This window comes from Schistocerca serialis, chromosome 4 (assembly GCF_023864345.2).
Source record: "Schistocerca serialis cubense isolate TAMUIC-IGC-003099 chromosome 4, iqSchSeri2.2, whole genome shotgun sequence".
Lineage (NCBI taxonomy): Eukaryota > Metazoa > Arthropoda > Insecta > Orthoptera > Acrididae > Schistocerca > Schistocerca serialis.
Genome location: NC_064641.1, coordinates 65084790 through 65109197, shown reverse-complemented (window position 1 = coordinate 65109197; position 24408 = coordinate 65084790). Strand labels below are relative to the sequence as shown.

Here is a 24408-nt window from a genome sequence, read left to right as displayed (position 1 = left end):
TTCAAGTGCCTTATTTGCACTGGGTTTAGCTACTGAACTACATAAATATTTACCATTCATGATTGCAAATCTGTTTCACACACAATACAGAGAGCTACTTAAAAATAAATAGGCTTGCAAAAACTGCTGATTTAAACAAACAACTTTCAGTGTCTGAAGGTTTCAGTGCATTTCTCTATATACCACTACAAATGTCTGACAAATAAATCCATTTAATAATCAACCTGACTCTAGATATAGCACTCAGCCATGTTGCAATCAATTTCATTATAAAATATTAAATACGGTACCGGTAACTATAAATATTCATTTTATAAATGTAGTAGAGGGCAAGAAGTTTAGTACACTTATGTGCAAATTCAGACCGTTGTCTCACTGCTTCACTTAATCTGTCTTCATTTATTACAGATTTTAACAAAAGAAATAACGAAACGAAACTCTTTATAGCAGCTAACGAACAAGCAACTGATATGAACCGCTGAGTAACGAAATATGGACATCTGCGCATGACCATGTATGGACAGGAAGTGAGATTAAGGGTCCCATGATCAGCAACGGACGGATGACGTTAGTCTTCAAAACTTTCCATCAGAAAAACCTTGAAGGTGCCGAACGCAACGGGACGGGACGGTCAGTGCAGATGGGACCAATTGAAGTGCATTGCATAATGTTTTGACGGGACGGGCACGAGACGTGATGTGACGGCCTTGGCCTTGGCCTACATCGAGCAATGAACATATGAAAACATACTGCAGCAAGTGTAGTTGGGAATATCTTTACCTTCATGTAGATTGAGAACTTTGAAGCTTTAAGAATGGCAATGTTGTTGATTTGAGGCTGCCATAAGTAAACAAAAACAATATTACGAATATGTTACGTACTGCATTAACTGGTATTTACAATATTGTAGCTAACGCGCCTGTTGCGTCTATACAAATCATTTAAGGCTATTTGACTTGAAATCATTTCCTGTGCTAAATTATTATCAGTTATGTGATTCTAGGTCTTCGGCGCCTTGCTGAGTGCAGTACAGCCGTTCGTGGATCTTATATCGCTACAGTTATTGCAAGGAGACCACTTACGGTACCAATACAATGCTCAGGCACTTTGGTTAAGTCATGTGAGAACGCCTTCAGCCCTGCTGTTTCGCGGTTGTAAGTTATTCTTTAATTTACAGGATTTTGTTGTATAGCGCTGTTAAAGTGTTTTGATATAATTCCAGCTAATTTCTACAGGGCTATTTGCGCAAGACAGGGCGCCGTTCTTCAACAGCCGCTGACAAGGACAGTAACGAAGTTTTCCCTTAAAAAGGGAAAAAGGAAATCTGTTAAAGCAGTTTTGAAACGTTTCTTCAGATTGCATTGGTGGGTACTCCGTATTTGTTATCCTTCATTGTGATGAAGATGCGAGAAGTTAATGTCATTATCAGCATATAATAGGTGCGTTAAGATAGGATGTCAAAATTCAGATGTACCAAAGAATTTAGAAATCGGCGTGGACACCTTTGAAATGGCCGTATTCTGCCTTAGATAATCTTATATTAAACTAATTTTTTAACTAAAGCTTTCGAGTAAGTCGCTAATAATGATCCTGTTCATCACTTTTCATTGACTGAGGCTTCATTTTGTGTAGTATTCACAATACTTTGATTCCGTTCTCTTGTCTTTCAGGCTGATATGTTTAGTAGTCGATGTTTAAGAATATCTTAGTGCTGAATGCAAATATAGGCTCTCCAGCTGTGCAACACAATGTCAAAGAATAAGAGCAATAAACCAAAACTCTCCTTGTCTGTTAGGCCCTATGTTATTGTTCAAAGGATAAGGATTGATTCGGGGGAGGGGCCCAAAATTGAGGTCATTGGTCCCATTGGCTGAGGAATATTTGAAGCCTTGAAGCAACACTAGCTAGATATGCTATGAGCATAAAATGCTGCTGTCAAAGAAGTTTGTTTCACATACCCCATGATTAGTTTAATTGGAATTCTTGTATTGATCTACTTAGTTTTTCTACTCATTTTTGGTCTACTGCCCATTTGAATCCAGGAATTTTACTTCACTAAGCACAATACTATATTAAGAAATTCTCAAATCATCTGAGAATAAGGATAGTGACATGTAGCATATAAAAAGGAGAGTTGCAGTGCTAGTGTCAAGTGGGGTATGTGTGGGTGCACACAAGGGTTTATTAGATTAGGTGATTCCCCATCCAACCCAGATAATGATAGCTGTAGTAAACCCATAAGCATCAGTGTAAGATTGGAAGAAATGCCTTCCACAGGTGAAAGTTTTAAAATCCTAATAGTTAACACAAAGGCATTTGCAACAAAGTGCCAGAGTTTGAAGCACTCATGAAAAGCAATGAAGCTGATGTAATGCTAGGTACAATAAGCTGGTTGAAACCTGAAATTGATAGCAGTGAGCCCTCTGGGAAAAATTTATGTGTACATCAAAAGGATAGCAAAAGGGAAATTCAGGTGGTGTATTTGTCATGCTAGACAAGAAACTCAGATCCACAGAGATAGAACTTTAAGCTGCATGTGAGATTATCTGGGCAAGGCTGAGTATCAGGGGTATGCATAAAATTATAATTGGATCATTCTATCGCCCACCTGACTCATTTTCTGATGTAACCAAAAACTTTAGAGAAAATCTCAGTTCCCTTGTATGTAAGTTCCCCAATAATACTGTAATACCGAGTGAGGTGGCGCAGTGGTTAGACACTGGACTCGCATTCGGGCGGACGACGGTTCAATCCGATGTCCGGCCATCCTGATTTAGGTTTTCCGTGATTTCCCCCAATCGCTCTAGGCAAATGCCAGGATGGTTCATTTCAAAGGGCACGGCCGACTTCCTTCCCCGTCCTTCCCTAATCCGATGAGACCAATGACCGGGGTCTCCTTCCCCCAAAACCAACCAATACTGTAATCATTGATGGAGACTTTAATCATCCAAGAGTTGGGAAAATTACAGTTTTGTTAGTGGTGGGTGTGATAAGACATCCTGTGAAACTTTACTAAATGCGCTCTCTGAAAACTACCCAGAGCAGATAGTTAGGAACCCCACTTATGATGGAAATATATTGGATTTATTGGCAATAAATATACTTCATGTCTTTAAGGATGTCAGCATCGAACTTAGTTTCAGTGACCATGACATGGTTGCGGCAGCAATGATTACAAAAGTATGAAGGACAACTAAAACAAGCAGAAAGATATATATGTGTTCAGTAAAATAGATAAAAAAAAGGTAGTGTCATAGCTTAATGAGGAACTTGATACTTTCAGCACAAGACAGGATTACGTAGATGAACTCTGGCTCAAGTTTTTTAGTTGTCTAGACATTGGGTAGATATGTACCCAGTAGAACAGTTCGTAATGGGGGGAACCTCCATGGTGTACAGTCACTGTAAAGAAACTTCTAAAGAAACAGAGATTACTGCTTAAAAGGTGTAAAACAAAGCTTAGGCTATGGATGGAGATGCTGAATAAAACACGTTTGGCTGTCGAGATCTATGCATGATATCTTCAATGACTACTGTAGCAGAGTGTTGTCAAGTGACCTTTCACAGAACCCACAGAAATTCTGATCATATACAAAGGCTGTTTGTGGCACCAAAGTTAGTACCCATTCCCTAGCGAATGAAACTGGAACTGAAATTGAGGGTAGCAAAGCAAAAGCTGAAATGCTTAACTCAATTTTCGAATGTTTATTTAAAAGAAAAGCCCAGGAGATTTACCGCAATTTAATCCTCGTACCGCTGAAAATATGAATGAAAGAAGTATTAGTGTCAGTGGTGTTGAGGAACAGCTGAAATCTTTAAAATTGAACAAAGCTCCAGGGACTGATGGAATCCCTGTCTGATTCTATACTGAATTTGCTCCTAGATTCGCCCTATAATCTGTCGTAGATCCCTCTAACAAAAAACTTTTCCCAGTTGTTGGAAAAAGGTGCAGATCACACCCATGTACAAGAAGGGTAGTAAAAGTGATCCACAAAACTATAGTCCAATATCCTAGACATCGATTTGTTGTAGAATGTTCGAACATATTCTGAACTCAAACATAATGAGATATCTTGAACAGAATTACCTTCTCAATGCCATCAAGCATGGATTTCAAAACCATCGATCATGAGAAACTCAACGTGTGCTTCTCTCACATGATATACTGAAAGCTTTGGATCAGGCAACCACGTAGCTGCAGAGTTTCTTGATTTCCGAAAACCACTGACTCAGTACCGCACCTATGGTCATTGTCAAACATACGATCATATGAGGTATCAAGTGAAATTTGTGATTGGATTGAGGACTAGTTGGTAGGGAGGACACACCATGTTATCTTGGATGGAGAGCCATCGTCAGATGTAGAATATCTTCCGGTGTGCCTCAGGGAAGTGTGTTGGGACCCTCACTGTTCACATTTTATACTAATGACCTTGCAGACAGTATTAATAGTAAAATCAGGCTTTTGCAGATGATGCAGTTATCTATAATGAAGTACTAGGTGAGAGAAGCTGCATAAATATTCTGTAGACGTTGATAAGATTTCAACATGGTGCAGAGTTTGGCATCTTGCTCCAAATGTTCAGAAATGTAAAATTTTGCATGTCACCCCAAAACAAAACAAAAACGTAGTATCCTACGACTATAATATCAATGACTCACTGGCCAACTCATACAAATACCCGGATGTAACACTTTGTAATAATATGAAATGGAATGAGTACATAGGTTCAGTTTGTGAATAAAGCAGGTGGTATAGATCATTTTATTGGTAGAATACTGGGGAAGTGCAATCAGTCAACAAAATAGATTGCTTACAAATCTCTTGTATGATTGGTTCTAGAATATTGCTCAAGTGTGTGGGACCCATACCAAATCGGACTAACAGGGGATATTGAACATATACAGAGAAGGGCAGCATGAATTATCACAGGTTTGTTTAATCCATGGGTGAGTGTCGCAGAGATACTGAAGGAACTGAACTGGCAGAATCTTGAAGACAGACAGACATAAGCTATCCTGAGAAAGTCTATTAATGAAGTCTCAAGAACAAGCTTTAAATAATTACTCTAGGGATGATCTACAACTGTCTATGTATCGTCCACATAGGGATCATGAGAATAAGACTTGGAAGAAGATGGAAAACCCAAGTCTTAATGGCCGGATAGGTATTTGAGACATTCAGTCAATCATTCTTCCTGCACTCTATACTTGAATGGAACGGGAAGAAACCCTAGTAAGTGACACAATGGGACATACTGTCTGTCATGCACCTTACGGTGGTTTGCTGAGTATAAATGTAGATATAGAATCTCATATATAGATAAATGTCATTCATAGCTCCTAAACCAATAAACTGCTTCAGAACTATAACAGAATTTAAAATGAACAGAAATGTTATGATATTCTCTGTTAGCAGTATCAGAGACTGTGGTTGTTTTGTGGGTACATGAGTCACTCATCACTTCTGTGACTTGGAAAAAGATGGAAAACCCAAGTCTTGACAGCCGGATAGGCATTTGAATCCTGGTGCTACCAAATGGAGTCCAATGTCTTAATACAGCATTGCCTTGCTTGGTATTTTCTTTTAAGAGGAACAGTCAGTAATGGTAATTATGTAGAGATGGAACAACCGAATTTTGCAGTACAGCCCATTTGAGATTTGATCAGTGACATAACTGTGTTGTATTGTGTGACATCACTGTGGTGCAGCATATTTGAAATGGATCGTATTTGGAGAATTCATCTGTTTATTTATCTGGTTTTATGTGAGCTCCACCTATTAACCAGCTACTTTTGTTTTGTTTAAATACAGAATGTAACATTTATAGATTACACGTTCTGATATAATTCTCTATAACGAAACTGAAATTATACATTATTGTGATATACAAATACATATACATAAATTATTAAGTATTGATTTCTGTAATTTATTAAGTATTGATGTCTGTAATGTACAGTCACATTGCAAATTATTTTGTAAATATGGCTGTGTGCTGAATATTTGTAAGAGAGTGCAAGGTCGCACAGTGATCAGCACGCTGCACCCGCATCCGGGAGGATAGTGGTCCAAACCTACATCGAGCCATCCTGGTTTAGGTTTTCCATGATTTCCCTAAATCACTTCGGGCAAATGCTGGGATGGTTTCCTTCCCCATCCTTCCCTAATCCGATGGGGCGAAGGACCTCACTGGTTGGTCCCCTCCGTCAAATCAACCAATCAACACACACACACACACACACACACACACACACACACACACACACACACACACACACTAGTTCCTACCCACCAGCTATTGAACATTACAATAATAGGATCCTTCTATGCAAAAGGAGGAGTTGTCAAGGATAATATTGAGTAATGAATGTCATTAACCTTCCTAGAAGATGATTGTTAGTGAGCACCACATATTATTCTTACAGCACATTATTCTATATGATAGTATTGAATGAAAATTGTCAACTTCCTGATTTGTCTCCCCTCAAGATTTGCAATGATTCTAAGAGCAAATGTGGTTGAACTAAGCTGTTTTATGAGTCAAAAATGTGATTATCCCATTTTAAGTTCTCATCAATATGGTCACCTAAGAATTTTGAAGTTTCCACACTATTTATTATTGTCTCATCATGTCCGACACATATCTTTGGTTTAGTACCCATGGATGTGCAGAACTGAGTACATTGTAATATGATTTTGGCAATGGAATTTTCAGTTGGTTCAACTTTTGGAATGTGTCTTGTACTGTACTTTCTTTACCATATCTGTTTTTTGTTTTCTAAGATGCTTGTATCTCCTTTGATCCACAAGAAATATACGTCAACATCAACTTTTCTTGCAGTATGAAGCATATTCAGTATTTATTGTATATAATCAAAGGTGGTAATGTTCCGATAAGAATTTTCTATCCTCTACAGAGTTGCGAAATATGCAGTGTGTGAGATGTTGGGGTTTCTAAATTGTTTGTGGACTTCTTGTGTGTTTCCAGAATGAGATTTTCACTCTGCAGCGGAGTGTGCGCTGATATGAAACTTCCTGGCAGATTAAAACTGTGTGCCCGACCGAGACTCGAACTCGGGACCTTTGCCTTACGCGGGCAAGTGCTCTACCATCTGAGCTACCGAAGCAGGACGCACGCCCGGTACTCACAGCTTTACTTCTGCCAGTATCTCGTCTCCTACCTTCCAAACTTTACAGAAGCTCTTCTGCGAAACTTGCAGAACTAGCACTCCTGAAAGAAAGGATATAGCGGAGACATGGCTTAGCCACAGCCTGGGGGATGTTTCCAGAATGAGATTTTCACTCTGCAGCGGAGTGTGCGCTGATATGAAACTTCCTGGCAGATTAAAACTGTGTGCCCGACCGAGACTCGAACTCGGGACCTTTGCCTTACGCGGGCAAGTGCTCTACCATCTGAGCTACCGAAGCACGACTCACGGCCGGTACTCACAGCTTTACTTCTGCCAGTATCTCGTCTCCTACCTTCCAAACTTTACAGAAGCTCTTCGCAGAAGAGCTTCTGTAAAGTTTGGAAGGTAGGAGACGAGATACTGGCAGAAGTAAAGCTGTGAGTACCGGCCGTGAGTCGTGCTTCGGTAGCTCAGATGGTAGAGCACTTGCCCGCGTAAGGCAAAGGTCCCGAGTTCGAGTCTCGGTCGGGCACACAGTTTTAATCTGCCAGGAAGTTTCTTGTGTGTTGTTTGTGCATTTCCGTAAGGTGACAGATTGACTTACATTGTAAAATCATCTCTCCAGTAGAAATATTGTTAACTCTGCTCTAAAATCCTTTTCCTTCTTTAACCATGTGATGAATGCTGTCAGTACTTTACAATGTATGACATCAATGTGTTTTATATGTCTTTTGAGTACAAGTTGTTCATGCTCGTCCCACTTGGGGAGGCCCCAAGTTGAGTGTATTTTAGCTATGATAATCCATGTTAGTTTAACGGTGATCATCAATACCCATTTACCTATGTGTAGGTAGAGTTCCGTAGGTAAACATTTCTTTTTAAATGGAGGTTTGGTGTGTGTAGGCCCTACCTGTAGAGTTGTGTGTCATGGTTTGAATGGCCCGTTCATTTAAACCACTGTTAATTTTACCCCAGAATACTATCCCACAAACTGCAAGCGTCTGGAAATACTCAAAGTAAGCAATTGCAGCTCCTTCAACGGTACAAACTTTTGAAATGTTTTTCAGGTCAAAGCATATGGAACTGAATCTGGAAAAGTTTCATTGCTGGAGCTTTCTGATTTAAATTTATCAACATGTTATTTTTTATTGTTGTTGTGGTCTTCAGTCCTGAGACTGGTTTGATGCAGCTCTCCATGCTACTCTATCCTGTGCAAGCTTCTTCATCTCCCAGTACCTACTGCAGCCTACATCCTTCTGAATCTGCTTAGTGTATTCATCTCTTGGTCTCCCTCTACGATTTTTACCCTCCACGCTGCCCTCCAGTACTAAATTGGTGGTCCCTTGATGCCTCAGAACATGTCCTACCAACCGATCCCTTCTTCTGGTCAAGTTGTGCCACAAACTCCTCTTCTCCCCAATTCTCTTCAATACCTCCTCATTAGTTATGTGATCTACCCATCTAATCTTCAGCATTCTTCTGTAGCACCACATTTCGAATGCTTCTATTCTCTTCTTGTCTAAACTATTTATCGTCCATGTTTCACTTCCATACATGGCTACACTCCATACGAATACTTTCAGAAACGACTTCCTGACACTTAAATCTATACTTGATGTTAACACATTTCTCTTCTTCAGAAACGCTTTCCTTGCCATTGCCAGTCTACATTTTATATCCTCTCTACTTCGACCACCATCAATTATTTTGCTCCCCAAATAGCAAAACTCCTTTACTACTTTAAGTGTCTCATTTCCTAATATAATTCCCTCAGCATCATCCGACTTAATTCGACTACATTCCATTATCTTTGTTTTGCTTTTGTTGATGTTCATCTTGTACCCTCCTTTCAAGACACTGTCCATTCTGTTCAACTGCTCTTCCAAGTCCTTTGCTGTCTCTGACAGAGTTACAATGTCATCGGCGAACCTCAAAGTTTTACTTTCTTCTCCATGTATTTTAATACCTACTCCGAACTTTTCTTTTGTTTCCTTTACTGCTTGCTCAATATACAGATTGAATAGCATCGGGTAGAGGCTACAACCCTACATCCCTGTCTCACTCCCTTCCCAACCACTGATTCCCTTTCATGTCCCTCAACTCTTATAACTGCTATCTGCTTTCAGTACAAATTGTAAATATTCCCGGGTTCGATTCCCGGCGGGGTCAGGGATTTTCTCTGCCTCGTGATGGCTGGGTGTTGTGTGTTGTCCTTAGGTTAGTTAGGTTTAAGTAGTTCTAAGTTCTAGGGGACTGATGACCATAGATGTTAAGTCCCATAGTGCTCAGAGCCAGCCAAATTGTAAATAGCCTTTCGCTCCCTGTATTTTATCCGTGTCACCTTAAGAATTTGAGAGAGAGTATTCCAGTCAACATTGTCAAAAGCTTTCTCTAAGTCTACAAATGCTAGAAACGTAGGTTTGCCTTTCCTTAATCTTTCTTCTAAGATAAGTCGTAGGGTCAGTATTGCCTCACGTATTCCAACATTTCTACGGAATCCAAACTGATTTTCCCCGAGGTCGGCTTCTACCAGTTTTTCCATTCGTCTGTAAAGAATTTGCGGTAGTATTTTGCAGCTGTGACTTATTAAACTGATAGTTCGGTAATTTTCGCATCTGTCAACACCTGCTTTCTTTGGGATTGGAATTATTATATTCTTCTTGAAGTCTGAGGGTATTTCGCCTGTCTCTTACATCTTGCTCACCAGATGGTAGAGTTTTGTCAGGACTGGCTCTCCCAAGGCTGTCAGTAGTTCTAATGGAATGATGTCTACTCCCGGGGCCTTGTTTCGACTTAGGTCTTTCAGTGCTCTGTCAAACTCTTCACGCAGTATCATATCTTCCATTTCATCTTCATCTACCTTCTCTTCCATTCCCATAATATTGTCCTAAGAACATCGCCCCCGTATAGACCCTCTATATACTCCTTCCACCTTTCTGCTTTCCCTTCTTTGCTTAGAACTGGGTTTCCATCTGAGCTCTTGATATTCATGCAAGTGGTTCTCTTTTCTCCAAAGGTCTCTTTAATTTTCCTTGTAGGCAGTATCTATCTTACCTCTAGTGAGATAAGCCTCTACATCCTTACATTTGTCCTCTAGCCATCCCTGCTTAGCCATTTTGCACTTCCTGTCGATCTCATTTTTGAGACGTTTGTATTCCTTTTTGCCTGCTTCATTTACTGCATTTTTGTATTTTCTCTTTTCATCAATTAAATTCAATACTTCTTCTGTTACCCAAGGATTTCTACTAGCCCTCATCGTTTTACCTACTTGATCCTCTGGTGCCTTCACTACTTTGTCCCTCAGAGCTACCCATTCTTCTTCTACTGTATTTCTTTCCCCCATTCCTGTCAATTGTTCCCTTATGCTCTCCCTGAAACTCTGTACAACCTCTGGTTTAGTCAGTTTATCCAGGTCCCATCTCCTTAAATTCCCACCTTTTTGCAGTTTCTTCACTTTTAATCTCCAGTTCATAACCAATAGATTGTGATCAGAGTCCACATCTGCCCCTGTAATTGTCATACAATTTAAAACCTGGTTCCTAAATCTCTGTCTTACCATTATATAATCTATCTGATACCTTCTAGTATCTCCAGGATTCTTCCACATATACAACCTTCTTTTATGATTCTTGAACCAAGTGTTAGCTATGATTAAGTTGTGCTCTGTGCAAAATTCTACCAGGCGGCTTCCTCTTTCATTTCTTACCCCCAATCCATATTCACCTACTACATTTCCTTCTCTCCCTTTTCCTACACTCGAAATCCAGTCACCAGTGACTATTAAATTTTCGTCTCCCTTCACTACCTGAATAATTTCTTTTATCTCACCATACATTTCTGCAATTTCTTCGTCATCTGCAGAGCTAGTTGGCATATAAAGTTGTACTACTGTAGTAGGCTTGGGGTTCGTGTCCATCTTGGCAACAATAATGCGTTCACTATGCTGTTTGTAGTAGCTTACCCGCACTCCTTATTTTTTTATTCATTATTAAACCTACTCCTGCATTACCCCTATTTGGTTTTGTATTTATAACACTGTATTCACCTGACCAAAAGTCTTGTTCCTCCTGCCACCGAACTTCACTAATTCCCACTATATCTAACTTTAACCTATCCATTTCCCTTTTTAAATTTTCTAACCTACCTGCCCGATTAAGGGATCTGACATTTCACGTTCCAATCTGTAGAACGCCAGTTTTCTTTCTCCTGATAATGATGTCCTCTTGAGTGGCCCCCGCCCGGAGATCCGAATGGGGGACTATTTTACCTCCAGAATATTTTATCCAAGAGGACGCCATCATCATTTAATCATACAGTAAGGCTGCATGCCCTCGGGAAAAATTACGACTGTAGTTTCCCCTTGCTTTCAGCCATTCGCAGTACCAGCACAGCAAGGCCGTTTTGGTTAGTGTTACAAGGCCAGGTCAGTTAATCATCCAGACTGTTACCCCTGCAACTACTGAAAAGGCTGCTGCCCCTATTCAGGAACCACACATTTGTCTGGCCTCTCAACAGATCAACAGATACCCCTTCGTTGTGGTTGCACCTACGATACGGCTATCTGTATCGTTGAGGCATGCAAGCCTCCCCACCAATGGCAAGGTCCATGGTTCATGGGGGGGGGGGGGGGGGGGGGGAGGGTTATTTTTGATTATTTTGTATTTTTTTAAATGAATGTGTTGGGTTGGTGCATAAGTTCATAAAATTTGTCCATAATTTCAGTATACACAACAGCTAGACGTAACAGAGACTTTAGGCATCAATAATATATTCTCCTTCACTATTTACAACAGTCTGCCAACACTGTGGTAATGTATGGTTACCACAACTGTACAAGTCAAGTGATTTTGAGGCAGAGAACTTGTTGACCCATTTTCAGAGTGCATTCTCATCCGGAAAGGAATTTCCTTGGAGGTTGTTTGATAGAAAGTGGGAAAGGTGAGAATCTGAGGGCACAAGATCAGGTGAATAAGATGGGTGTGGAATGACTTCCCAACCGAACTCCTGTCTTGTGTTCTTTATTGGTCTAGCAGAATGCAGGTGGGTGTTACTGTGAAGTATCATCACTTCACTCTGTCTTCTTTGTTTTGCTCTCGGATTGCGCCTGCAACACATCTCAGGGGTTGACAGTATATGTCAGCGGTGGCGGTTGCACTTAGTGGAAGCAATTCGTTGTACACCACACCACTGCTATTCCACCAGATGCAAAACATTTTCTTTTGTGGGTACATGCAGGTCTTTGTACGGAAAGTTGCTGCTTTGTTTGGGCTCAGCCATTCCTTTCTTTTCCTTATGTTAGCATAAAGACATATTTTCTTATCACTAGTAATGATACAGGATAGGAATGGTTGGTATTTTTTATGAGCTGATTGGTGATGAGATAGCAGAGAGCCTCATAAGGCCAACCACTGATTTTTGTGATTTTGGCTCATAGCATGTGGTACCCATACACCCAATTTTTGAACCTTCCCCAGTGCATGCAAATGTCACACAGTGGTGGAATGATCAGAGTTCATCACATTTGTCAATTCTCGAGTATGTTGATATGGATCACTCTGGAGAAATGCATTTAAATGATCTTTTTCAAAGCCCGAGGTGTTCCTGAATGTGGGGAGTCACTAATGTCAAAACAGTCCTCCTCGAAATGAGAAAACATTTTCTTGCCTTGCTCTGTCCAGTGGAATTATCCCCACACATGACACAAATGTTTCTGGCTGCCACCCCTCTAGTGAACTCAAACAGAAGGATATGTTGGAAATGTTCTGATTTCTCCATGTGACACTCCATCTCGTAGCAGCCACAACTCCACTCGTTATCTCCAAATGACAGAATGACAATATTTAAACTCAGATAGCAACAGTGAACTACAAATAAAAATGACACTCAGTAAATAACCCACAGCAATCACAGTACTAACATACTAACAAAAACACTATGAACTTACGCAACAACCTAGTACAGTAATTTGTTTTATTCCCATTTCCAGACCGTTGGCATTGAACCTTAGGGTCAATTGAACCTACCGATCCCAGATGTTGGTTTCAGTCCATGAGATAATGATCTTGTGTTGTGTGACATCATATTTGCACAATCAAAAAGAAAACAGAACACTGAAAATATTCTCTTTTTTTTATGTTTTAGAAAGTATGTTGTGGTGACTGATCTGTAACATTCTGTGATATTTATCTCTGATTTATGTCGGCTTTCTCCTAGCTGCGTGATTGGCGCTTCGTTTTCATTTATCAGTTTGTGCGAATCACCGCCATATTGGCCGATTGCACCTTCTGTATTACGATCAACAATGGGTAATTTTTGGTCAGCCATTTTGACTGCGCTAGCAGTTACCAAAAAAATTAATAAAAATCAGTACAAAAAATTATATACAAATAAATCGTGCACCTGAAATTTCCTGTGAAATCGCTTTTCGATAAGAAAGTATGTTGTGGTGACTGATCTGTAACATAGCCCTAGGTGTGAGTGAGATTGAAATGTGACACTTTGCTTGTGAGTTGGCAAAGCAATATTGAAGGCTTTATTTAATGTTAACCTTGGATAACTGGGCATAAAGCAGTTTCACCCAAAGAGTCATTTACACTGCTCATTATTACACTATTGTCATCTGTGAACAACGTGACCTTGACTGCAGTTTTTCAGGTCTGTATGTCATCTATTTAAATGAGGAACAAAAAGACGTATCATGCTGCCTTGAGGTACACTTTGACTTTCTTTGCATCATTGGTTTTCTGTCTGTTGAATTCTGAGTGCTTGCCGATGGTCTAAAAAGATCTGTAAAAGGCACTGTCAAAAACTGTGGTAAGATCTAAATTGAATCCTAGAACAATTTTGTTATTTTTAGGTGTGTACTTGGATCATTCAACCAAACTGTATTGTAACTAACAAAAAGAAAATCTTAGAGGAGAATAAAAAACCGTGTCATTCTTATCAGTTTGGACTTTCTTGATCTAATAGTGCTATTCTAATTTTCATGAATAACTTTGTATCTGCACAGTTACAACATTGTGCTGCTGTAACACAGTTTTTTCTTTGTTATTCAGTGTAGAAGTTGAGAAATTATTTTGATAAAGTAAGGCAAAACAGATCAAATGACATAATGTTTATTACAATACAAACCTGCACAAGCAACAAAAGAAGATCCTGAAAAATTTTACATCATTGATGTAGCAATTACACTAAACGTATTCATTCAATACTACATTTTCAAACCTCAAATCAATGAGTTTTCCAGACGTGTGCAGATCCATTATTCACTTGGTAATCACCAACAGAAATATTTTTTCAGTTGAGATTAACTGACACATTGCAGGTAAGTCTTTTATTGTAGCACTTTAGATTGGCAAAAGTTTATCACAAAAGATAGAGAAAACTGAAATGTTAGATGGTGACAGATTTCTTTTCCCAGTACCTCTCAGCTTCTTTGTAATGCTTTGAATAATTCATAATTGCAGAGTGTTATGACTTTTTCTTCCCGTTAGGAAAGTAAGATCATAAGATGAAATTTCTAGCCACACATACTCAATTATTTTGAATGAGCTTCTATGCAGTCCTTTGTCCAGTGCAATAAGATCCCTGAAATCCTCGGATTACATCTTGCTGACACATAATCCATTATCCTCGGCTTGGCAGTGGCTGGATCCAATCATCTGTTTGATATAAATGAAAGGCTCTTTCGTGCCTCTCTATAAAGGCAAACTCCCTATATCATGGTAGGAAACTGTGCCCTGCATGAGGAATTTCTGGTCTACAGCAGTGAAATATTTACAGTCAGTCAGATTTTGGAAAAGGGAAATCATACAGCAGTTGTCTGTCCAATGCAACGGTCAAACCAGACTATCAGATTCTGAACCTCGCCATCATTGAGTGGATTGAAATATATAAGAACATATTTCAGAAAGCGTGAGGCTCTGCCAGCAATACTTCCACATGAAAGCAGTGTACTACCGGTATTATGTTTTGGCAAGTTGTAAAAAATGTACTACCATTGATTAAAAGAAACAGAAGAATGATTGAACAGTTGGCATATGTGTAACTGCTGAAGATGTATGAGTCGTACTATTACTCATTGATTTGCTTTTTATGGTGTCAGCAGCTAGTCTTCTGTATGCTGCTTCAGCCTTAGCATTGTTAATTACAGTTTTTGTTTCAGCTGGTTTTATTCATTGGTGGAACATGCACTAACAATCTGCATATGAAGTTTGTTGCAATATGAACACACATCTGACCTCAGGACATGACATTTGATTTTAAAATCACTTCTGAAATATCTCCATATAAATTTCCACTAGTATGTAGTTCAGGGTACTTCTGCTGGAAGAAAACATAACATTTTGGAAACACTCAAAAAGCAACTATCAGTTTTACACCTAAACTAGTGGCTTCCTTGTTTTGGAGACTGTTCAGTGTATTTCTTCATTAAGTCTCTGTCATGATCTGTGATTTTCAGAGGCCTATTGGAATGCTTTCCCTAATTTACTTCCAGACATGAATTGCTCTTTAATTTATCAGTCTGCAAGGTGTAACACACAAGACATTATGTAATATCCTTTGACAAACATACAGTACTGATTTCTAATAGCTAATTATACACAAGTGAACACTGGTGACGAGACACTTTCTTCTGTTGTTTGTCTCTTCAGATCAGCCATCTCATTGCACTGGAAAGCTAAAAATTGTCTGCTTGTCACAATTAAGTGTGTAAAATCTCTGCATGAAAACTGAAAGTGGCAAATTCTTTCCTAGAAAAAGAACAAAATTCCTTCCTGTTATTGTGAACATCTCTCACAAAATTTACAAATCAAAATAATTTGGAAAATCAGATTTATATTCAAAACATTCCATTTTCAATGAAGTGTTATATTACTATATTAAAACTCTGTAAATTTTTAACACATGTAAGTTTTGGCTACATTAATTAGGAGAACCTTTTACCGTATTATCAGTAGCAGTTGCAACATTGTTCCACTCAACCAGTCAGGTGGCAACTTCTCAGGAACATGACCATTTTTCCTCAATATATACAAGCACCTGCTATCCTTCAGTGCATTGTATTTATTGCCCCTCCACTCACAGATGTTAATTTCACATTTAATTCCTTTGTTCAAGCACATTTGCACTCCATTACCACAACATTTAGTATGTCACCCCTGATGTCATCACTTACAACATTGTTCGTCATAACAAAGAATTTTGTGGTATGACAGTGGTACCAAAAATCACACAAGTTGGAAACAATTTAACCAGCAGATGCAGGATGTCAGATACAGCACTGTTACAACTCTAACTCACTTCTGACAAAATTGTTGCTTATAATGTGGTTTGGGCAAATGATTCACTTACTTAGTATGTGTAAATCATTACCAATGTTCCTGATATCTGTACTTTTTAAAAACCATTTTAATTACTATTCAGTAGATTATATTATTTGATAACTTACTGTTTCATTAATTTTGGGGAGTACTGAAGGATGATATGGGTTGGTAGTTTTCAAATGTATGGCTGTTACCACTTTTAAACAGTGGCATCATTTCTGAAATTTTTAATCTGTGAGAAAACACCCCTTTGTGATTTGACATATCAGCAATGTTTTCCAAGAGCTGTACAATTTTTGAAACTGTTTTAATTGTAAGTGACACTGGTGTTGCACCTATACCTGTCATCCTTTTGCATTTCAGACTTTTAATCACTTTCATCAGTACAGGTCCTCTAGTTGGAACAGCCATCAAACTGTGTGCGGATCTAGGATATTTAATTTTTTCCTAATATGTTAAAGGCAAGCATAGAACACGGGAAGCACATGTAAAGTATTATTTGCATAATTTGGTTGTTTTTTGTGCCAATATTATGTTTTCTAGTCTTTTCAGTGTCATTTCCCAATTTTCGTGTATTTTCTGTGCTGCACCTTTTATAATTTACCTTATAAATTTTGATTTAGACCCTGATAGTGACAGTGGTAGTGACATTCAAGTTCTTTCTCAAAAACAGAGGATGGGTGGGGAGCTATTGTAGTTATTTTTATGTTATATTTCACCAAAACTTCATGATGCCAGAGATGATGATGAATGTTGGATAGGCACACATGAAAAGTTGAGACATTTTTCTTAGTTATCAAGCTTAAATATTATTCAAAAAACAAAGATGATGAGACTTGCCAAACAAAAGCGCTGGCAGGTCGATAGGCACACAAGCAAACACAAACATACACACAAAATTCTAGCTTTCGCAACCAACGGTTGCTTCGTCAGGAAAGAGGGAAGGAGAGGGAAAGACGAAAGGATGTGGGTTTTAAGGGAGAGGGTAAGGAGTCATTCCAATCCCGGGAGCGGAAAGACTTGCCTTAGGGGGAAAAAAGGGCGGGTATACACCCGTCAGTATTTTTAGAGGTCTATAAGAAACACATCACACATTCTTATGACGTGTGGCTGGCACAAGCTCAACTCCACATCCCATTCCACCCACTTCTCTTTTTCCACTCATCCTGCCCTTGTGTTTCCATCCATCCGCGTCCCTATCTCAAAAAAAATTCTGCAAAGAATAAAAATAATGGAAGGAGTAAACGTAACCCAGACACCATTTGGTTGAGGTGCCGAGCAGTCAGCAGATAGAAAAACAAGACTGAAAACATTACTGATCTTAAGGACACTGTATTACTACCAACACACACACACACACACACACACACACACACACACAAGACTTTTGACTACAGTGTCCTGGTGCTGCAGCTCAACTAGGGTGAGTTTTTGTTTTGGGTGGACTGGATGAGTGGACAGTTGGGTTGGGAGGTGGAGGGCAGGGTGACTGAGGGCAGAGAGGAAGAGGCAGTAAGTGATCAGTATAGGAATGTCGCAGGCGTGGTTGGCAGTGGTACACAGCGGAGTGCAGGGATGGGTTGTGAGGGGGACACTGGGGAGAGCAGAGTGTGAATGTAAATTAAGTGAATTGGGGTTATGGAGATAGCTGTTGAAGCAGGTGTTGAGGAGAGGCTAGTAAGCCCAGAAGGATTGGTGGATGGAAAGATGTGGTGTTTGGGACTGTAGTAGGATGTGCTGGGAGGGTGCTTAGAACAGTCTTGCGCATGGGTCTTTCACAGGGACATCACCCATGTAACAAGGACAAAACCAGATTGGGTGATGGGACAGATTATCACTTTAGGAGAAATGGGAAGGGCACTGTGTAAGATGTTTCTTACATCTAGGCATGTTGCTAGATTGAGTTGGAGTACTGGTGATGTATGCGGTTAAGTTTATCCATTCTGGAGTGATATTGGACAATGAGAAGGTGCTGCTGTGCAGCTTGGAGAGAAGGGGTTGAGGCTAGGTCTAGATCATGAAGATATCATCAGTGAATCTTAACTAGACAAGAGGTTTGGAATCTATGCTGGCTAGGAACGGTTGTTCTACATCATGGTGCTCCAACGATGCCACATGGGATGAAGGTACCTGCAAATGCCCTTCAACTCATCTACACTCATACACAGACAGTGTAAGCCATACACACACATTTTGCACTTGTGTAAGCCTCTGGCTGTTCGTGCAGATCAGTGCTTGACTGGAAAAGTATGATGGCTATGATTATGATGGCATAAGCATTGGACCAGCTGCCTGACTGCCTGCAAGTCAGCACCTAGCTGCCTGCAGGCAGGCATTCAAGCTGGAACAGTCTACTCTACTCTAGATGGCCTATAAACAGGTTGGCATAAGAGGGTACAATGCAAGTGCCCATGGCTATGCAGTAAACTTATTTATATGTCTTACGCCAGAGGGAGTAGTAGTTATGTGTTACAATCTAGCTGGAATCGGCAGTGGGTTGAGAGAGGCAATTTTCGACAGTGGCAAGGTCATGAGCAAGGGGGTGTTGGCATACGGGAATGTGTCAACAACAGTGATGAGCAGGAACCCAGGTGAAATCGGGTGGTGATAATTGAGAGGTAATGAAGGAAGTAGATTATGTCCTTGATGTGGGTGGCATGCTGTAGGCAATGAGTGTGAGGTATTGATGAACAAGACTAAGATTATTTCAGTTGTAGCACATTAACCAGTAACAATGGAGTATTAAAGGTGGTTAGGTTTACGGATTTTGGGAAGAATGTGATTCGTGGGTGTTCAGGCCATGGTTTGGGTGAGCAAACAGTTGGATTCGGAGTAGAGGTTCAGAGATAGGCTTTGGGTTTTTGAGTAGGGTCTGAAGGTTATGCTGGACATTGGATAACAGTGGGAAGGTTTTTAGATGGAACAGTCAGAAATGGTGGACACCTCATATCAGATAGTCATTGTGGTTCATCACGACGACTTACAATTACAAGCCATGCTTAATGGATCCCATCCCATCTGAAATGTGATAAAAAAATAAAAAGAATTTTTTGTTCAACTTTGCCCCCTTCAAAGTAACCCCGTCAGATCTAACACACTTGGTCCAGCTCTTTTTCCAATCTTTGGAGCACCTCTAGAATTCACTTGTCATTGTGGTGTTAAGCTCCTTCAGTGAATCTGTTTTTATGTCATCAATGGTGGCAAACAGCATCCTTTCATGGTTGTCTTCAGCCTCGGGTCTAGAAAAAAGTTGCAGGAGCCATGTCTGGTGAATGTGATGGCTGAGCTACGTAATGATTGCCAAAAAATCATGAACAAGCATTGAGGTGTGAGTGGGAGCATTATCATGATGAAATTTCCCTAACTGGTTTTGCCACATTTTGGGTCATTTTCTTTGGACTGCCTCACGCAAACAGGTTACTTCCATGTAGTATACTGTATGACTATAAGACAGGAACTCGTGATGCACTATACCATTGTAATTGCAGAAAACAAAAAGTGATAAGAACCTTCTCATGTGATCCAAGTTGACGAATTTTTTTCAGTCTTGACTCTTCAGGCAGATCCCGTTGGGTCGATTGGGCTTTGTTATTGACATCATACTCGCATACCCCTGTTTTATCACCTGTTATAACATTCTTTAGAAGTTCTGAAACATTGTCGACTTCATTTAGCAATTCCTGAGCAATGTTTATACGACATCATTTTTCTAGAATGAAATTTTCACTCTACAGCGGAGTGTGCGCTGATATGAAACTTCCTGGCAGATTTCATATCAGCGTACACTCCGCTGTAGAGTGAAAATTTCATTCTAGAAACAACCCCCAGGCTGTGGCTAAGCCATGTCTCCGCAATATCCTTTCTTCCAGGAGTGCTAGTTCTGCAAGGTTTGCAGGAGAGCTATTGTGAAGTTTGGAAGGTAGGAGGCGAGGTACTGGCAGAATTAAAGCTGTGAGGATGGGGCGTGAGTCGTGCGTGGGTAGCTCAGTTGGTAGAGCACTTGCACGCGAAAGGCAAAGGCCCCGAGTTCGAGTCTCAGTCCGGCACACATTTTTAATCTGCCAGGAAATTTGACATCATTTTTGGTTGAAATTCAACCATTTCGGAAGAAACTTTGCTGCTACTCATTTCATGTCCAAAACATCTGATAAAATTGCTTACTGAGCAAGGTGGTGCAGTGGTTAGCACACTGGACTCACATTTGGGAGGACGATGCTTGAAACCCCTGTATCGCCATCCTGATTTACGTTTTCTGTGATTTCCCCAAATTACTTCGGGCAAATGCCTGGATGGTTCCTTCAAAAAGTACACAGCCGATTTCCCTCCCCACCTTGACACAATCTGGTGGGACCAATGACTCGCTGTTTGGTCCCCTCCCGAAAATTAGCCATCCAAAAAATTGCTTGACATGAGCCAAAGGATATGCTGACATCCCAGCACCCTTTCTGATGGTGATTTGGCATTTTTCCAGAACAATTTCTTTACTTATTCCACATGGGTGTCAGTAATTGATGTGCTAGCTAAGGGGTCCAGGGCAGTTGCCGTCCTCAACACCTTTTAGACTCTCTTTGAAACATTTATACCATTCATAAACTCTTGTCTTACACATAGTAGATTCACCAAAAGCCACACTCAACATTTTGAATGCTATGCTGTACGTTGTTCAATATTTCATGCAAAATGTAACGCAAATTCTTTGATCCATCTTTTGCAAAAGTAAAAATTCACTGAGCACTCGAAAACGTGTATAATCTTTTCGACCATCAACAATAAACTAAATACTCAAAGCAGCAGAAAATACAAATGTACATAAGGAACATGTGTACCAACAAGACAGAAAAAAATTGAAAATAGGATATATAAAGCCCACAAATGCAAAAAATTCCCCTTATTTTTTGATCAAACCTCTTATGCCCTGCATACTCTTCAGTTCCTTATCAAATCCTTAGACACTTCCCAGAAAGTCTTGCTACCAAATTCATCTCCCTCTTTAACCCACCTACCATCCCTGCTTATCAATTTTCTGCATGCTTCCCAAAATCCATAAACCTAACCATCCTGGATGTCCCATTGTAGCTGTTTGTGCTCACATGACAAGACTCTCAGCTTTTGTTGCCCAAAACCTCACCCTTTACCTACACTCTATTTTACTATATTAAAGACGCAGAACCACTTCCTTCATCATCTCCCAACCCTCCCCACTCTAATACCATCTACATCCCTGCTTCTTGCTGTTGACACTATCTCCCCATACATCATCACCCATGCCCATGCCTATGCCCATGCCACTATTGAACACCCTCTCCCAACATTGTATCAATGCCAAACCCATCATCTCATTCCTTATACACTTCACTATCTTTATTGTTCCCAATAAATGCTTCTCTAAGGAAGACATGTACAAAAAAATAAAAATAAAAAAGGCTATGGCACAGGCACTCACTTTCACCGTGTGGTTTATGGGATATCCAGAAGAACCATTCTAATACCCCCAATATTTGAAACCCCTTGCCTGATTCAGATTTATTGTGATATCTTCATGATCTGGACCAAGGACCGAGAGACACTATTCTCAAACCACATCTCATATCTGCTTCACCTTTCCTTTCCTGGATGTTGTCCTCCATGTCTCCAATAGCTCCATATCAAGCCCACCAACCATAAACAATTCCTCCATTTTGTTAGGCACCATCTGTTCCACACTAAAAACTCTCTCACATAGAGTCTGGCCACTTGGGTACCAGTACACTGAAGGTCTTATTAAGGGCTTCACAGACATGCTCAAGTCTGCAAAACTTGCCTGCAAACAGGTCTTCTACAGTGTATCCACACTCTCTTTTATACTCCAACCACTCTCATGAACCATATGCAAAGGAGAACCCCTTATTACCCAGTATCATCCTGCAATGGACTAACTTAACTACATGTGTATCCAGGGCTATCAACTGCCTACCAGCATTCTCAGATATGAGGGACTTCCTACCGACAATCTTTCTCACCTCTTCCCTAGTGATCCACTGCCAATCCAGTGGATCACATTCCTGTGGAAAGACCCAGGTGCAGGACCTACTCTGTATACCCACCCAGCACGTTCTGTCCCACACCCACCAAAGGAATATCCTGTCCTGTCTGAGGGAGGACAACTTGTGAAAGGAGTCATTCATTTGCCAGCCCTGCTTTAAATTTTGCAGTCTTTTGTGAGCACATAATCGCCAACCAACTCAACGGCCAAAAATATATACAGGGTGTTACAAAAAGGTATGGCCAAACTTTCAGGAAACATTCCTCACACACAAATAAAGAAAAGATGTTATGTGGACATGTGTCCGGAAACGCTTAATTTCCATGTTAGAGCTCATTTTAGTTTCGTCAGTATGTACTGTACTTCCTCGATTCACTGCCATGATTCCATACGGGGTACTCTACCTGTGCTGCTAGAACATGTGCCTTTACAAGTGTGACACAACTTGTGGTTCATGCACGATGGAGTTCCTGCACATTTCAGTCGAAGTGTTCGTACGCTTCTCAACAACAGATTCGGTGACTGATGGATTGGTAGAGGTGGACCAATTCCATGGTCTCCACGCTCTCCTGACCTCAACCCTCTTGACTTTCATTTATGGGGGCATTTGAAAGCTCTTGTCTACGCAATCCCTGTACCAAATGTAGAGACTCTTCGTGCTCGTATTGTGGACGGCTGTGATACAATACGCCATTCTCCAGGGCTGCATCATCGCATCAGGGATTCCATGTGACGGAGGGTGGATGCATGTATCCTCGCTAACGGAGGACATTTTGAACATTTCCTGTAACAAAGTGTTTGAAGTCACGCTGGTACGTTCTGTTGCTGTGTGTTTCCATTCCATGATTAATGTGATTTGAAGAGAAGTAATAAAATGAGCTCTAACATGGAAAGTAAGCGTTTCCGGACACATGTCCACATAACATATTTTCTTTCTTTGTGTGTGAGAAATGTTTCCTGAAAGTTTGGCCGTACCTTTTTGTAACACCCTGTATAAAAAAGGAAAATATAAAAAGAAAAGAAATCTCTGTTCAATTGTCACATGTCGGAACTCAGTTGTTTTCTGAAATTTTTTTTTTTTTTTTGGGGTGGGGGGAGACTCTGAAAGGAATTTTGAATAAATGTGTGATTGATTCTTTTACTTTTTAGTTATTGATCAGGTTATTATTTCAGTGTTTTGTGAGCATGTCACTAGAACTCAGCCAGAAAAAAGTGACAGATTTAAGATTTTTCAATGTAAAGTTGATTCTAGATATTTTTCCCTGTTCTTTTTGAAGTGTATGGTGTTGGTTGTTTAGTATTGCATTGTATTTGCAGGGGCATCTGGATCCGAACAAAAGCTGGACGACATAAGCGAATGTGGACAAAATCATCAAACAGGCGACGGCGACTTAGGCAACATGTCTTCTGTAATGCCACGCAGAGCACCTTGTTAGATAAGATGGTAACAAAATACTGGAAACGGCCTAAGTACTATGTTGATGATCCTTATGCACCGTACCACACAAGGGAAGAATTTTTGTACACAAGAAGAAAGCCTAAAGTGTATTAAATTATCTCTAGTGATTAGTCAAAATAAAATATGCATTTTGAAGACAAAACTTCTGCTCTTCCAAGATTTTGTTTAGATAGATGCCTTTTAATATTTTAAAATTATAATCAGTTATATTCTGCTTCGATGTCACTCATGATACTGTATTCTATTTAGACCTTCCCACTCACTATTAACATTTTTTGCCATCTCTTGTTGCATCTTTGCTTGCTTACTTGCAGGGTCTTCCTTCTTGCAGGAATTTGTAGGCCATAAAGAATATAAATTTAATTTAAGTATGATAATGGAAACACCTCACCCCACTTGAGCTGCAGTGACATGACAGTTTAGTCAGCCAATGTAGCAGTACAGGTGTGTATGTGTGTGTGTGTGTG

General features: G+C 40.0%; 1 protein-coding gene across 1 annotated transcript; it reads left to right on the top strand.

Moving 5' to 3' along the window:
- The first annotated feature begins 746 nt into the window (after positions 1-746).
- On the top strand, positions 747-24083 carry LOC126473770 (39S ribosomal protein L35, mitochondrial). Its single transcript, XM_050101034.1, has 4 exons — positions 747-892; positions 1004-1154; positions 1236-1364; positions 23800-24083. The coding sequence occupies exons 1-4, from the start codon at positions 871-873 to the stop codon at positions 24032-24034; spliced, it is 537 nt and encodes a 178-aa protein (XP_049956991.1). The 5' UTR covers positions 747-870; the 3' UTR covers positions 24035-24083.
- Positions 24084-24408: the final 325 nt, after the last annotated feature.